Source organism: Myotis yumanensis, unplaced genomic scaffold (genome assembly GCF_028538775.1).
Source record: "Myotis yumanensis isolate MYYU_CA2020_CCGP unplaced genomic scaffold, mMyoYum1.0.hap1 SCAF_2, whole genome shotgun sequence".
NCBI lineage: Eukaryota > Metazoa > Chordata > Mammalia > Chiroptera > Vespertilionidae > Myotis > Myotis yumanensis.
Genome location: NW_027223753.1, coordinates 15,281,665 through 15,299,633, shown reverse-complemented (window position 1 = coordinate 15,299,633; position 17,969 = coordinate 15,281,665). Strand labels below are relative to the sequence as shown.

The following is a 17,969-nucleotide window of genomic DNA, read 5'->3' as shown; positions in this document are numbered from 1 at the left end:
ATAGTATATAGATAATGAATGCTTCCCTCTTTCTGAATCAAATACTATTACAGCCAGTATAAGAAATTGTTTGATCAATCAACTTGATGAAATGTGTATCAAAATGTTCATGAAAAAAATATGTATTTATCATGTTTACCTTGTAGATATTTTCTAAATGGATATTTTAAATGCACAGAAATAAAAGCTATTTACATGCAACTCTGGAGAGACTCAAAACTCAACAGAAGTAAAACTGCCTAAATTCTAGAGTTGATCAATTTAGGGTAAGAGTATGTGTCAGAAATGTCTTAATTGTATACAGATTGCTCAGGGGCTTAAAGGTAAGTTGTCTAAACCAAAGTTACCAAGAAAAAAGTCTTATATTAATTTCATCACAAGTCAACAATCCTAGTAAAAGGTAACAGAGCTGTACAGAAAAACTGCATTTACTCTTTTTAAAGGAAGTCATCAACTGAAATGGAGAACTTCCAACTGTTGAACACGAAAACTTCACAGAATCCCTTGGGAAACAGAGCTTCCACTCAGACTCTAATCTCCTTGTTGGTTTAAGTGAAGGGGGAAATGATTCAGTAGTTGCCGAAATAATAACAGATGATTTCCATTATATAACCCATACACCACATGAATTGTCATGTAAACTTTTATTCCCAAATCTTCTAAGATTTAAGCTATAATCTTTGTACAAATATAAGATGGGGTAAAAGAGCATTTGCTGGGATCACCCTATTTACCGCCTTTTGTCCATTTGCCAATCTCAATTTCATTAACTAATTTCCCTGATAAAAGCAATGAGGTCTTTCTACAGAGAAAAAAATCATTCTGCCTTCATCAATGTTATAACAGTCCTACCTGTTCCTTGGACATGGAGAGGGATGCATCATGGGATACATTTTTTAAAGATAGAGAACAATCATCGGATAAATTTTTCAAAGATAGAGAATAAGTATTCAAGGTAAAAATACTTCACAATTGAGTTTTAGACTGTATTTTTCATCATTCTATTTATTCTAAGGAATGATGCTCTTTCCTCATTAGCTCTCTATTCCACACCACTTAGTCCACCATTCACTGGAGAGAACAACACCCCTTCTTTTGACTCTTTTTCACCTCTAAGCTCTGGAGCAAGGTTCAATATTACTCGGATGCCAAGTTACCATTATTTAAAAATAGGGAAAGTGATGATGGCTGTCTGTGTAGTGGTGGCAGATGTAACATTTCTACCCAATGAAGCTAATGCTATAGAATTTCTCAATAGATAACCTGTAGTAGTTCTTCCTGGAACCAGATAAATCAACATCCAATATTAATTACACAAAAGGTGGGTGCTCAAACTTTTGATCAGCAATAGAGAATTTTAAGAAAAACAAAGCAAAAAAAAAAAAAATCTCCCTGAGCCAAATAGATACAATATGGAGCTTTACTTATCTTTTTGTACTAATTACTGGTACATTAAAAAAAAATGCAGTATGCTTATAAGAATCAGGTTGCTTCCATACAGCCAGTGCTTACTAAATGTTAGCATATCAAAGGGAGGAAATCATTGCCCATTTTAAAGCAATATACTTAAAATTTCCAAAAACAGCCTATGAGAAATAGGCTTCTTAAACAAGTTAGATAAAAAAAATTACTGAACGTTCTGTAGTAACAATCCCATCCAGAAAGTCCAATTGAAAAAAAATGAGTAAATAAACAGTAAACTCGTTCTGTTTCCACTAAGCTCATCCTCCCTTGTTAGAGCACAAATAACTCCTGCTTTAGAACTTCAATTTAAAAAACAAACATGCAGAATGCTATTCCTCAACGTGGCTGCAGAAAAATGTAATGGAAGGAGACGCAATGGCTGACATTAGGCAAAACTGCTGTAAATGTGACTCACCGTAACAACTGTAATTTAGTCCAAAAGGCGTAAGCCCAAAGTCTAACGGTAAATGGGGGTGGATGGAACAGCTGCTAATCTGTGTGTTTTGTCTTATTTTCAATATAGAATGGAGAATGGGTTTTTTGGTTTCCCACATAAGCTTTAGAAACAAAATTCTATTTGATATTTTGACAAACCTTAATTTCTGTGTTAATTTTTACCTTCCTATTCATTGTACTGCTATAGCTAAGTCAACTAAATAGTAGTTTATGTAGTGTTGCTCAAAAGATCTACAAACAGCAAGATCTATGCTGACCTAAAAAGGAGCGTTTTAAAATAAAGAAAGCAGTAACGTTCCAAATGAATGGCACTGGGCAAAGTACGTTAGCAAACACCACACTGAGACAGGTACAAGGTGCCCGTTGGTTTAGTTTATATGGATAAGATGCTCAAAAAAAGGTTGAGAATATTATCCCTCCCTCTGAACTTTTAGCTTCTACATAGTGTCAGATGTTATCATTGGTGTAAAAGAATAAATGCTTTTAGGAAACGTGAAAATCCATGTACAAAACAGAATAGCAAAATCTGTAGTGACTTCCTGTGGAAGGCTCTCTCCTCTGGTGGTGAAACCTTCAGCACTTCTCCAGGATAGACTAAACTGAAACAGAGGGTTTTGATACAGTAGCAATCCTTTCATATACTCTTACTAAATATAAAATTCCAAAAATACATAAATATCCCTTGTACCATGCATTATGCACCAGTTTGGGGCTGACTGATGAGGTCATGCTTACCAGTTTTAACAGTTAAACATTGCACCTCGGAAGTCCTGCCATCTATACACAGTGAAAGGACAAAATGGGGAGGGCTCTAGAGATAGGAAACTACCTCTAAAGTAAAAAAGTTTGTGATGAACTGTCTCCAAATTAGAAGAGAGGAGGATATGGGTTAGGGGAGGTAGGCAGGGTAAAATAATTTTAAAATAATACTGCTTAGGAGTGTATGTTTAAAGATAGCTACTATACCTTATCTATCCTTTATCCTAATCTTGAATAACTGCCATGTTCATGCAAAATAAAATTTCTATTTTATAGGAAGAGGAGCAGTCTGTTAGAAAAAGCATATTCTTAATCAGGAAGTGATGTGAAGACCTCGCTCAGAAGTGCTGTTTTACTTGGTCAGTCTTTTGGCTACATCATTATATGCTATTTCAACCTCCTTATCACTGGGGCAGGTATTGGTGAACTCGTCCCTACTATAGGCATTAGTTAAGTATCTCCAGATGCCAGTCATTCTTTTTGGAATATCAAAGTTGCGATATTTTTTGGCCACCACCTGAAAGACAAAGAGATCAAAAGTTAACATTTATTTTCCATGTTAACCAGAAACATCTCTAGATTTTAAGGAAAACTGATTTTGTGAAACTCTGAGAACTCCTTTTTGAAAGAAAGCTTAATGTCCTCTATACCATTCTATCAATTTCATCAGAGAGGGGGAGAATGAAGTTAGAAGTCACCTTCAATCTAACTAGAATCCTATATAATAAAAGGCCAATATGCAAATCGACCGAACGGTGGAACAAGTCACTATGACATGCACTGACCACCAGGGGGCAGACGCTCAATGCAGACACTTAGCCAGAAGCCGAGCTCAGGGCTGGCGAGTGTGGTGGCGGTGGCGGGAGCCTCTCCTGCCTTGGTGGCAGCGCTAAGGAGCAGCGAGCCAAGTGGTAAGGAGCAAGTAAGCAGATGGTAAGGAGCGAGGGGTCCCAGACTGCGAGAGGGATGTCTGACTGGAGTGGGCCTAAGCCAGCAGGCAGACATCCCCTGAGGGGTCCCAGACTGCAAGAGGGCGCAGGCCGGGATGAGGGAAGCCCCCCCTTCTAGTGCATGAATTTCGTGCACCAGGGCTCTAGTTTTAAATAATGACGAGGACTGCAAACCACACCAGAGATTGAGAAATGTGACACTGACTGCAAACACCTGCTCTGGCCATCCAGAGAGACAGCCCTGGGAAATCCCTGGGCAGAGACTTAAAACACACACACACTATTTTAGATCTGTTTTCCTCTGTCTCTACCTTTACTGCACAACTAGTGTTTATTACTATTCTATTTAGCAGTGTCTCATACAATGCATGCTCAATAAGCATGTTTTCCTTGGATAGAAAAAGCCAGGTGATCACAGAGCAGAATCTGATTACATGTCAGTTAGCAAACTCCAATCCAAAGTTACCTGTTACATCTCTGAATTTTTATGCAGTCAGAGAAAAATGTAATATCCCTCTTTCTCACACACCTCAATTTTCAGACATAATTTCCATTTCATTAACTCTATGATGTGTAAGGCCTAAGCAGCGTTAAAGTACACTATTTGGGGGGTGGGAGGCGGAGGGGGCAGGGAGAACTAGTCATGTCAGAAGATCAGAAAAGTTTACGCACGAAGAAGCGCTGTCTTAGTACATAGTTGACTAGGTCTAGTGGCAATGAGACACCACATCCTACGGGCCTACCTTCACAATGTGCAGTTTGGGCAGCAGGTTGCAATCAGCCAATGTCATTTCATTGCCATCCAGAAATTTACGTGTGGAACACTTAATGTCCTCCATGCTATTCTCATCAATTTCATCAGGGAGGGGAGAATTCAGATATTCGTCCAGTTTCTGCAGTGTCTTCAAGAGACCCCTCTCCAATGCTGAAAGAAAGATGGGAATACGATGAGAAGGGGGCCCACCCAAGCCCAAAGTAGAAGCATCACTTTCAGTCAGTAACTGTTTGTCAAATGCTCGCTCTGACACTAAGCACAAAGACAAAACAGACAAGGTGCCTGCCCTCCTGGGCTTACTTACATGGGGCAGGGGCGTGAGACAGATTTGTTCAGATAAATATCAAAACAAGCATGACAGTTTCAGACAGTGGTGTCTGTAAAATCTTGTTAATAGCTCAACAGCCCACATATGAATACATAGCATAGATGATGTTTAAACTGGAAAGATTAGCCATAGCTGGTTTGGCTCGGTGGATAGAGCGTCGGCCTGTGGACTGAAGGGTCCTGGGTTCGATTCCAGCCAAGGGCACATGCCTGGGTTGCAGGCTCATTCCCCAGTACGGGGTTTGCAGGAGGCAGCCCATCAATGATTCTCATCATTGATGTTTCTCTCTCTCTTTCTCTCTCTCTCACTCTCCCCCCCGCCTCCCCCTCTAAAATCAATAAAAGATAATAAAAATAATAAACTGGAAAGATTGGTGAGAAAGAGCAAACCTTCTAGTTCAATTCTAGGGAAGAAAATCCTGCTGAAACAGATTTTTTACTTTCAATTTTAAATCCTACTCCCCTAAGAATATTTGGATTTTTCACCACAAAATGTGTTGTTAAACCCCAATGCAAACAATCTGAGCAAAAACCCTGGAGTTTTTGCACTAATATTACACAGAAAGCCAAGAATAGCGTATTGCATACTAACATGAAAAACAGAAGTCAGATTAGAGCTGAATTGAGGGTGTCTCTAGACCATGGGTGGGCAAACTTTTTGACTCGAGGGCCACAATGGGTTCTTAAACTGGACCGGAGGGCCGGAACAAAAGCATGGATGGAGTGTTTGTGTGAACTAATATAAATTCAAAGTAAACATCATTACATAAAAGGGTACGGTCTTTTTTTTTTTTTTTTTTTTTAGTTTTATTCATTTCAAACGGGCAGGATCCGGCCCGTGGGCCGTAGTTTGCCCACAGCTGCTCTAGACAAATAGATTAAGGTGCTATAATTGTCATGATTTAGAGAGAAGTGGGACAGAGCCAACCCTTGTGTATCTGGAAAGTCAAGTTAGTGACCTTCGTAGAGAGGAGGTGGGGACACCATTAGAAAGGAATATGGAATAAATATAGACAGATCTTCTCTCATCCTTTCTTAACCTTAACCTTCCCAATCCACCTTCACCCCCCACTCCAAGAATATATAAATTTACACAAATGATTACAGTACTTGGTTGTAAAAGAAAGTTAAATATTATGAGTTGACAACCTTTTTAGCTATAAATTTGAATAAAGTTGGATCTATTATGGGAAAAGGCAAGTTCCACATGCTGCCCATTAGATATTTCACCAGCAACATAAATATATCCTACCCCAACACTTCTTCCAAAATGCTCCCACCTACTCATCCCTTGGTCCCTTCAAGTAGTTCAGACAATAGACAGTGGCCTTAACTAGATAAAAAGGAATGAAGGATTTTATACTGAAATAAGTCGGACAAAGACAAATACAGAGATACCTCATCTGACTGAGTCTGCTTTACTGTGCTTCACAGATATTGTGTTCTTCACAAATTGAAGGCTTGTGGCCCCTTGTGTTGAGCAAAGTTTATCAGTGCCATTTTTCTTTTCTTAAAAAATATTTTTTATTTATTTCAAAGAGAGGAAGGGAGAGGAAGAGAGAGAAAAACATCAATAATGAGAGAGAATCACTGATTGGCTGTTTCCTGCATGACCCCTCCTGGGGATCGAGCCCGAAACCCCAGCATGTGCCCTGACCACGAATCGAACTGTGACCTGGTTAATAGGTCAATGCTCAACCACTGAGCCACACTGGCAGGGCTCAGTGCCATTTTCAACAGTGTTTGTTCACTTCATGTCTCTCTGTCACATTTTTGGTAATTCTTGCGGTATTTCAAACTTCCTCATTATTATTATATTCGTTATGGTGATACCTGACTCGTGATCTTTGATGTTAATATTGTAAGTATTTAGGGGCACCACAAACCACACCCATATCAAACGGAACTTAATCAATCAACGTTGTGTGTGTTCCGACGGCTCCACTGACCGGCCATTCCCCCATCTCTCTCCTCCTCAGGCCTCCCTATTCCCTGAGACACAACAATATTAAAATAGGCCAATTAAAAACCCTACATGGCCTCTAAGTATTTAGTGAAAGGAAGAATCACATTATTTCTCACTTTAAATCAAAAGCTACAAATGATTAAGCTCAGTGAGGAAGGCATGTTAAAAGCCAAGGTAGGCCAAAAGCTAGGCCTCTTGCGCCAAACAATTAGCCACGCTGTGAATTCATGCAAAGGAAAGTTCTTGAAGTTCTGCAGCCCATGGATCAAGGAGTAATTTTGACTGTCAAGTCTTATTTAAGAAATACATTTTGTAAAGCTATCGCTGCCATAAATCATGCTCCGTTTGATGGATCTGGGCAAAGTACATTGAAAACCTCTGGAAAGGAGTCACCATTCCGGATGCCATTAAGAACATTCATGAGTCATGGGAAGAAGTAAAAAATACCAACATTAACAGTGGGAGGAGGTGGATTCCAGCCCTCATGCATGACACTGAGGGGTTTAAGATTCAGTGGAGGAAGTGGCTGCAGATGTGGAGGAAGCAGCAAGAGAACTAGAGTCAGAAGTAAAGCCTGAAGATGTAACTGAATCACTGCAATCTCATGATAGAACGGATGAGGGGTTGCTTCGAATGCATGAGCAGAAGAAGCGGTTTGCTGAGATGAAATCTACTGGTGAAGATGCTGTCAAGATTGCTGAGGTGACAACAAAGGATTAGAATACTGCATGAACTCAGTTCAAACAGCAGCAGCAGGGTTTGAGAGCACTGACTAATTCTGAAAGAAGTTCTGTTGTGGGTAATATGCTATCGAACAGCATCACATACTACAGAGAAACCGTCCAGGAAAGGAAGAATCAGCCAAGGAGGCAAACTTCATTGTTCTTATTTTAAGAAAATGCCATAGCCACCCCAACCTGCAACCACCACCACCTTGATCAGTCAGCTGCCAACATGGAGTCAAGACCCTGCACCGCAAAAAGATTATGATTCATAAAAGACTTGTGCACTCACTAGATTATAGTAGGAACATAACTTTTATATGTACTAGGAAGCCAAAAATTCATGTGACTCGTTTACTGAGATATCGCTTTATTGCAGTGATCTGGAACAGAACCCACAGTATCTCTGAGGTACGCCTGGACCATATTGTTTAACTCATATGTAGAATCTAAAGAGCAAAACAAATGAACAAACAAAACTCATAGAAACAGAATAGATGGATGGTTATTAGAGGGAAAGGAGGTTGGGGAATGGGCAAAATTGGTGAAGGGGGAAACTAGAATTATGGTGGTGATTATAGCATATACAAAGGTCACATTGTTATGTTGTACACCTGGAAACAAATGTAATGTTACAGACCAAGTTCACCACAGAAACAATGGGATAATGATTATAACTGTCTAAATTTCCATGAGAGCTAAAAATAGAAGACTGCACAAAAAAATTTTTAAATGCAAAAAAAGCAGCATCACTGAGTATCTTGTAGTTTTTAATACGCTTTTTAAAAATGTGTTAGTGTGGTAATTGCCAAGCGGAGGGGGCAGAAGGGAGGTGGGGGGTATAGGGGGCACATATGGTGATGGAAGGAGACCTGACTTGGGGTAGTGAACACAATACAGCGTACAGATGATGTGTTGTGCGGATGTGTGCACCAAAACCTATATAATTTTGTTAACCAGTGTCACCCCAATCAATTCAATAGAAAGAAAGAAAAATTTATTAGTTATGTTCAGTCCTTGATACAGGTACTTTCTATTACTATTACATTTTAAAACCTTTATATTTTTCAACTCAGGGCTGGTTTACATTAAACTAACAGTCTACTAAATCATGAACTTCTTCCTTGTATGATTACAATGAACAGAAACATGGCCAGTAAGGAAGATAACATTGCCTAAATTTAAACACGGAAATGATGTCTGAAATGGATTCGAGTGGTATGGCAAGTGAGCAAGCTAGTAATCTTCAACCTATTCTAAATAAATCCTTTTTATGAATTAATTTTCAAATGTATCCAATAGAAAATAAAGTATCTTAAATTTACAAGGTTTATATCATATGATGCTTAGGATCCCAGATGTAAGGCACGAACTAAAATTAAGATAACAAAACATTACAATTATTGTTCTTTCTATAATTTTGGGCTTAGCACAGCACCTGCAATCAAGTTGAATTGTTGTACCTGACTAGAATCTTGGGTAATTTTTCAAAGTTAGAAATGTCAGAATAAAAGGTATATTAGTGAACACAAAGAATGCTGAATTTGCCGAAACCGGTTTGGCTCAGTGGATAGAGCGTCGGCCTGCGGACTGAAAGGTCCCAGGTTCGATTCCGGTCAAGGGCACGTACCTGGGTTGCGGGCACATCCCCAGTGGGAGATGTGCAGGAGGCAGCTGATCGATGTTTCTAACTCTCTATCTCTCTCCCTTCCTCTCTGTAAAAAATCAATAAAAATATATTATAAAAAAAAAAAAAAAAGAATGCTGAATTAGTTTGCTACAATTTTTATGTGTCAATATAAGGGATGGCCAACAAAATAAAGAAAAACAGAAGTATCGAAAGGCACTAAAGAGCATCATTTAATAAACAAGTTTTGAAACCATCACAAAGGAATCTGAAGTTGGTTGAGAATAAGAAAATGTAAAGATTAACCACTAGGAGGCAGCAGCTGGCCACCAGAAAGTAGCTCCTTGTCTTGTAATTAGTAAGTAGCACTATTGTTCTCCAATACCCCTGCTGTAGTAACACTCGCATCTCTAAAAAGGTCTTTCAAAGGCTCTCAAAAAAATGAGTAAGTATAATAGAAGCCATACAGCCAGTTTTAAATTATGGAAATCACAACACCCTTTTTTGCCTAAGAGAACACAGCAAAATTTAAGATTAGCACACATGCACACACCAGGGTCAGAAGTATGGGGAAATGAATACGAAATTTCACGTTAGTAGAAATATTAACTGGTATACACTTTTGGAGAATAAAATGTTTTAACCTATTTGGAATCTAGAACAAAGCAGTATTGTTTGTCATAATGAAAAAAACCGGAGACAATCTCAATGACTATCAACAGGGATATGGTTAAAAACCCACGTTATGAAATATTGAGCAGCATTTCTTAGACAATGAAGTAAGGTTCGATATTCTAAAGAATTTCCACCACATAATATGTGAAAAAGACAAGTGCATAATGTAAATATATAAATACACATTTATGTACACTGCAAAATTACATAGAAAAAAGGATGTGTACTGTTGGGGAAGAGATTACATGTGATTAAGGAGCACTGAAATTTTATTAAATTTATATTTATACTACTTGAACTTTTTAAATAAGCAGGCATAACTCTAGTACCTGCATAATTCAAATGAGTAAACATAAGGCAGAAACCATTAAATGTAACAAGTCCCTAATTGTTGTAGAAAACAATACAATTCACAAAGAAGAAAACAAAAATTAGGAACACTTACATGGATAAAACTATATTTTAAATCTCCTGCTAGTTTTAATAAAGGATAATCTGACATAAACAATGTTTAAAGGCTAGGTAACACATTAGAGGAAAACACGAGAAGTAGTGCGTATTTAAAGATGGTTAAATATATAATGCAGTTTCATAGCTACAATGATTAACAATCATCCTCTGATTCCACTTTTCCAGAAAGAGAGAAAGGGAAGGAGAATGAATCTTGAATGAATAGGAACTCATTAGAACACAAAGATTCAATTCCTCCATTTAAAAATAGGAATTTGGACATTAAGGAATATGCTTCAGAGCATATAATGGCAGGTTTTCATCACTAGTAAATTCAGGGAAATGAAGAATATTATAAATACCAAACAGACTAATAAATTATCTATTAGTTACATTTGGGGGCTTAATAAGTTATATAAATTAACTGGGGAGATAAACAGATTTGGGACAGGTCGTACCTAACCCATCCCCGTAAAAGGAATTACTCATTAATCTCCTTTAATGCTTCAAAAGATTTCACAAACTCTTACTCCCAACCAACTTGGACATGTTACCAAAAGAATTATATATTTTACCTATCAATCTCTCTATCTCTCAATCTATCTATCATCAGTGTTTATTTTATTCTTTAAATCTTATGTTTACTTTGGACCCCAACCTAAAATACTGTAGCATCTAGGCATTTAATCCCTTACTTAGAATGAGGTCTTAAAACTGCCCAAAGCTTTGTAAAATATTAGAGTTTATAAAATATTTCACAGGCTGGTAAAACTAATCAAAGACCTGCCTATAATGACTTACCATATAAAACAACAAATCCATCTCTATGTAAGTTGTTCATTATTTGGAGAAATAAGGAGGTGGATCATTCATTTACTGTGCTTATTTAAGGCATTTAATTGTATGAGACAGGTAAGAGACTTGCAACAAATATACATAAGGGAGACCCATTAAGGTACAAAATTATTTGGAACATTGTTTTCTAAAGTCTCATGGCAGTGACAGGCCCCTGTGGGGAGAAGTTGCTTAGCAACTGGATTTCTTATTTACCAACAGGTAATTTAATATAAGGCCTTCTAAGGTATGCACTGTGTAATCCACTGCTGTTTGTTCTTATTGGTTACAGAATTCTCAGGACAGTAAGCATAGGTGGCTACTTAAGACAGTAACAAATTGATAGGAAAAAATAGAATACAAAGCTATACTTAAATGACTCATTCTCTGCCCCCAAACCTGTCCACCAAAGCAATTTTTTTAAGCGAACACTTTTCCTCTCCTCCCCACCAAGTGTCAAAAGAAATTCAACCACTCTCCAGCTTCCAAAAGCCACAAAGAGAAATGAAAACATCATGGTTTAACTAAGAGCATTCAAAGAACTATGCAGCAAGAGCATCTGGGTATAAAAGACAGTTTTATGAAAAGGAAAGGTAGAAGAGTATAGAAACTGTGGACAGAGCGTGCTCCAGTGTAACTGTTTACTTAGTGTGTAAAAGGCTTAGAAAAAAAATCAATTACGAAGGAGAGCTGCTCCAAACAAGACAGCCTCTCGAACATATTTAATAGCTGTAAGCCAGGCCTGAGCACTAACCTTCTCCCTTTTCTCCCTTCACTGTAGAAAAACATTTCATGCAGTGAATATTAATTATTCCAGGAACCATTGAAATTCAATACTAATTTATAAAATGCAGTAATAATTTTTTAAAAGCCTGATGATAAGGAAATCAGCAACTGTTTCAATTTTTTTAAAAATGTTATTCTTGCTTAAACAGCTCTGACTCCCCACCCCACCCGACCCCGCTTTCATACTCTTGGCCATTTGCTGCCATAAACTCCGACCCAAAAGAACCCGTCTAGGGTCATCCACATGGTTAGGGACAAAAAAACAGCAAGAGGCAAATCACTCACTTCAGATCACCCTACACTCAGAAGTTTCTCCCACATATTACATTTTGTAAGGGTGGCACTGAGCAACAGAGAAATAAGATGTCAGGAATGTGGTAACAAGTGCTCTGTTGTGTTGTTACAAAGTTTTCCTACTTTGAGAAGTCATTAGTAACACAACAGCTTTGTATTCAAAAAGCACACAAATGTATATTTTATATATTTAAATATCACATATTCATATATTTCTTCTTTAAATAGGAAAATATATATGAAAAAAAAATTCAACAGTCTATAGGGGTGGGGAACCTTTATTCTGCCAAGGGCCACTTGGATATTTATAAGATTATCCGAGGGCCATACAAAATTATCAGCTTAAAAAATTAGCCTGTTATATTTGGTCAAACATTTAATTAACTCACCCCTAATGCCTTGGCAGAGCCAGACCAAATGATTTCACGGGCCTTTGCCCACAGACAGGACGTTCCCCACCCCTGTAAAACAATGGTGGAGTCCCTGACCAGGTAGCTCAGTTGGTTAAGGCGTCATCCTGATACCCCAAGGTTGCTGGTTCCATCCACAGCCAGGGCACAAGAATCAATCAATGAATGCATAAATAAGTGGAACAAAATCAAATCAATAAATAAAAACAAAAATAAAAATGATGATTAAAACCTTTAGGAGCTAGCTTTTTGGTTATTGTTGTTAGTCTTAATTAAATACTAATGCTCTCCCTATACAGTTTCTTAACATCCCAAAGGAAAGAAAAAGGGAAATTAGTGGACGGTGTGGTTAAACAGGTTCATTAAATGGGAACTCTTTCAGCCCAGCCGATGTGGCTCAGTTGCTTGGGCATCCTGCCGTGCTCTGAAGGGTTAACGATTTGATTCTGATCAGGACACATGCCTGAGTTGCAGGTATGTTTGGTGAATGAACTAATGAGAGAGTGTGTCCTTTAATAAATAAAAGAAAATCTCATCCCTATTACCTAAACCATTCTCACCATGAAAATGTGACTTGAAATTAAAATCCTACGTTTAGGATGCAGAGAAATTTGGAAGGCTGGTGAGTCTAAAGGCTCTCTTAGAGCAAATCCAAAAATTGCTCTGTAAGGATAATTAGCACAAAAACCCACTGAGGCTGATTTTAGAATGCTGGCACCTAACAATAAACAAGATTTAGTAATGGTTTAAATTAAGCGCCATCGGTCCATTGTTTTTTGTTTGTTTGTTTATGTTTTTTAAATATATTTTATTGATTTTTTTACAGAGAGGAAGGGAGAGGGATAGAGAGTTTGAAACATTGATGAGAGAGAAACATCGATCAGCTGCCTCCTGCACACCCCCACTGGGGATGTGCCCGCAACCAAGGTACATGCCCTTGACCGGAATCGAACCTGGGACCCTTCAGTCCACAGGCTGACGCTCTATCCACTGAGCCAAACCAGTTAGGGCTCAATCCATTGTTTTTGATGCGCCATTAGTTCTTTGCATAGCTCCCTTCACACAATATGAGAACAAATTCTCTCAATAAACATTTTATCACACACCTACTATATTGCTAGGTACTGTCCCATGAGCTAAGGACTTAACCTGGTTTTTCTCAAATCTCTGATCAACTGTGAAAGCCAGTTTTTAACACATATGGGAATGTCTGGACTCCAAAGTATTCATTTATAATCACTCTCATTATAGGGGTGGTGGTTGGTTTTTTTTTGCAGTGATAATCCAAGCATTCTTTTTTACCTTCATTAGCCTCTGGCCTTGAATTCTTAATATATGCAGAGAACTTGGCAAAGATGTCCATTCCAGCAGTATTTGATTCTGGGTGCTTTGGCGAAAGCTTTAAGTACCTAAATGGAAAAGTGATAATGTATTACAGCTCCCCCAAAGATACGTTAGCATAAATCCCCTCAATCAACAAACCATTGTGCTAGCAGTTACTAGACATCTTTTAATAGTTATTATTACTCTAAGAAATACCATCATCTGTTTTCTAGGATATTTTTTAAAAATATATTTTTACTGACTTCAGAGAGGAAGGGAGAGGGAGAGAGAGAGAGAAACATCAACGATGAGAGAGAATCACCAACTGGCTGCCTCTTGCAAGCCCCACAGTGGGGATCGAGTCCACACCCTGGGCATGTGCCCCAAGCGGGAACCAAACCCTGACCTCCTGATTCATACGTCGACACAACCACTGAGCCATGCCAGTCGGGCTGTTTTCTAGGATATTTTTAAGATTTTTTTTTTTCCTTAGGAAACAAAGCTGTGCACAGTGTTTTTGTTCACACATTAATATTCTTGGCAATCAAAAGGGATCCGCACTCCACCTACGTTTTACAAACTAAAATGCTGAGGAGACTGTCTACTTGTTCAGAGACTTGTGCCAAGCCAGTGGGCACTTTACAAAGAGATCCCTCGAGCGGCGCTAAGGAAACTTTCTGTGACGATGGAAATATTCTGTATCTGAACTGTCCAATCGGTATCCCATTAGTGATATGTGGCTATTTGAACATGAATTTAGAGTCACAGCAATTAAATCAAGTTAAGAATTCACATTCTTCCAGCCGCAGAGCTTTCTTAAGTAGGAATGCTAGCCCGATGCTTGGTGTGTGGTGCCCTGAACCAGCCCTGGGCAGCGCCAGAGAACCCTGACAGCAGCAAAGTCTAGGCTGGTCAGCATCTTGTTCATCCAGAGGGTTAGGGGCAAAAGCAGCGAAAGGCAGATCACTCACTTCAGATGACCCTACACTCAGGACTTTCCAAAACCTCTTCTATATTAAATTTTGTAAGGGGCACTGGGCAACAGAAAAATAAGATGGCGGGAATTTTGCTAGCAAGTGCTCAGTTGTGTTGTTACAAAGTTTTCCTATTTGGAGAAGTTATTAGTGACACAACAGCTTCAAAAAAAATGACACAAATGTGTATCTTACGTATTTCAATTTCAAACACACACGCCCACATGTTTTTTCCTCAAATTGGAAAGTACATGTAAAAAAGGTTAACACTTGGCTCTTGCCTCTGCCATCAGCTCCAGGGACTCAGGGCTAAAGGAATTCGGACTCAAAGAACCACTTTAGGAAAAGTTTATCTGCTAAAAGGCCCTCCAAAACTTCACCGGAAAATGGGCTTTTGGGGCAGTAAGACTTTAGAAAAATATCTTATATTGAACTATAATTTAGATTTATTTATATATTTTAAGGTACTGTTTTACCAACTTTAAATTAAAGATGAAGATGAGGTATTTTTAGATAGAAATTTAGTTCAATTGCGAGGTGTGGTTTCAGGTTAGTTCTTATAGTCATTTTTTACACTTGACTATTTTGAATTCAAGAAATAATATATTTTCTAAAAATTGGACACAGTAGCCCTAGCCGGTTTGGCTTAGTGGATAGAGTGTCCGCCTGCGGACTGAAGGGTCCCGGGCTCAATTCTGGTCAAGGGCACATGCCTGGGTTGCGGGCTCAGTCCCCAGTAGGGGGTGTGCAGGAGGCAGCCAATCAATGATTCTCTCTCATCATTGATGTTCCATCTCTTTCTCCCTCTCCCTTCCTCTCTGAAATCAATTTTTAAAATAATAAATAAATAGGACACAGTATACTATATGGGTAAGAAGAATATAAAATATTTATGGAACATTTATATGTTCAAGCTATCTTTCTTTTTTTAATATCTCTCAATTTTTAAGCTTAAAGATTTCTCTTATAAACAAAAGTATTTAAATAACTATTTTTAGTGAAAAATTATAGTAAGTTAATTTCTCCTGAGCTTTTATATATACATATATATATTACGTATGTATGTTTTTTCTTCCCATCTATAGAAAACCTTATCCCCACACACTTTTTTTTGTTTCGCTACCTGAGCTGTAACAGTTAATCCCTTCTTCAACATCCCTGGGTTCCCCTTGACTACAAAAACAACCAACTTCCAACTTAAATGCTTTCACCACTGGTAATACAGTACCTTCATTGACTCATTCCAACAAAAAAAAAAAAATAGTGCAAGGAACATAAATGCCTATCCAAATACATTTATGTCTTTCTCTAGCCAAGTTTCCAAAATTAGTCTTCTTTTCCCCAACCAATATTTAGCTGTACCAACTTTTTCTACTGAAGTAAACTTCATAATTTCCAAAATAACTTACAGGAAGGCAGGCTTACATTACAGATCATGTATATATTCACTCTTCATACATGATATTTCTACAGATCATGTATATATTCACTATTCATACATAATAATAATTCTAATTATTATCTATTATGTGTCAGGCATTGTACTAAGTGTTGGGGATGTAATGATGAGCATTTCTATATGAGCACACTTGGTAGAGATCTATTTTGATGAACAGGTAACAGTGAAGGACTATCAATCAGCATATCCTTATTCATATGGAAATAGACGCTATTAAAATCTTTTTAAAGCACTGTCTCTAAAGCAGGTTAAACATGCCCTGTTTTTCCCTTCCAAGACAAACCACTAAGTGTGTGTTCTTAACTTAATGCATACAATACTATAGCTACAAGAGACCTTCTCAATGTTTCATTTGGCCTAAAAGGAATTATTTTTCAGCCTCAGTCACTGGATTAATTAAAAGTTTCCCCAAACTAAAGCACACGTATTTCCAGTCCTCACGTGCAGTGTTGTTAAAACATAAATCAGCCCAGCTAGTGTGGCTCAGTGGTTGAGTGTTGACCTATGAACCAGGAGGTCATGGTTTAATTCCTATAAGGGCACACGCCCAGATTTCCGGCTCAATGATTCTCTCTCATCACTGATATTTCTATATCTCTCTCCCTTCCTCTCTGAAATCAATAAAAATATATACTTTAAAAAATTATTAAAAAATAAAACATAACACTGGATTTTAATAAGTCATCTATCATTAGTTTTAACAGCTTGATAAAACAATAATTTTCAATTATTGTGAACATTCATTTTAACATTTAACGAAAGGAAGGCAACTAGTTAATAAAAGGCTATGTGTCAATCATAGAATGGACATGAGCATCCAGGGTATTTAGACTTTTAGATTAGTTCTTTACTCTGTATGAATGGTAGACTAGCTAATAATATTTCCATCATTTTAGGAAAGGTTTCATATATTTTCTCCTTTCTCGTACTAATGTAAGAATAAAGTCTGGTTATACAGCTTATTAAATTATCCTTATATATTTAACTTTGTTTTTTTGTCTGAGAAAGTTTATTTAGAAAATCACAGAGGTAGAAGAAATCAGCTCAGGAAACAAGCTACAGAGGCCCAAAAAAAAAATCCCCTGGAACTTAAGCGACAAGGAAGCCCTGACTGGTTTGGCTCAGTGGATGGAGCGTCGGCCTGCGGACTGGAGGGTCCCAGGTTCGATTCCGGTCAAGGGCATGTGCCTTGGTTGCGGGGGCATCCCCAGTGGGGAGTGTGCAGGAAGCAGCTGAATTGATGTTTCTCTCTCATCGATGTTTCTAACTCTCTATCCCTCTCCTTCTCCCTTCCTCTCTGTAAAAATATCAATAAAATATATATATTTTTAAAAGAGACAAGGAAGATGCCCCTAGGGGAAGAGGGAGGGGAAAGGTAGGGGTAAACTCAACAGACAGCAGCACTGGGTCCTCAGTCTTTTTTTTTTTTTTTTTTAATTGATTTCAGAGAGGAAGGGAGAGGGAGAGAGAGATGGAGTCATCAATGATGAGAGAGAATCATTTGTCGGTTGCCTCCTGCATGCCCCGTACTGGAGACCAAGCCCACAACCTGGGCTTGTACTCTGACTGGGAATCAGACCCTGACCTCCTGGTTCATAGGTCAACGCTCAACCACTGAGACATACCAGTCGGGCTGGGTCCTCAGCCTTGAGGGTATTTATCTGGAAGTTGCAGGGGAGGATCCCAAAAGGATATTCATCAGCTTTCCAGGTGAATAC

At 38.2% G+C, this 17,969-nt stretch overlaps 1 protein-coding gene across 1 annotated transcript in view; it reads right to left on the bottom strand.

Annotated features, from left to right (window-relative positions):
• Nucleotides 1-629: 629 nt before the first annotated feature.
• Nucleotides 630-17,969, bottom strand: part of CLIC4 (chloride intracellular channel 4) — a 54,790-nt gene continuing 37,450 nt past the window's right edge. Inside the window, exons 4-6 of the mRNA XM_070404378.1 lie at nucleotides 13,798-13,904; nucleotides 4,373-4,554; nucleotides 630-3,196 (exon numbers count right to left, since the gene is read on the bottom strand). Of these exons, the coding sequence (XP_070260479.1) occupies nucleotides 3,032-3,196; nucleotides 4,373-4,554; nucleotides 13,798-13,904 (454 nt within the window). The 3' untranslated portion in view covers nucleotides 630-3,031. The remainder of the gene's footprint in view (nucleotides 3,197-4,372; nucleotides 4,555-13,797; nucleotides 13,905-17,969) is intronic.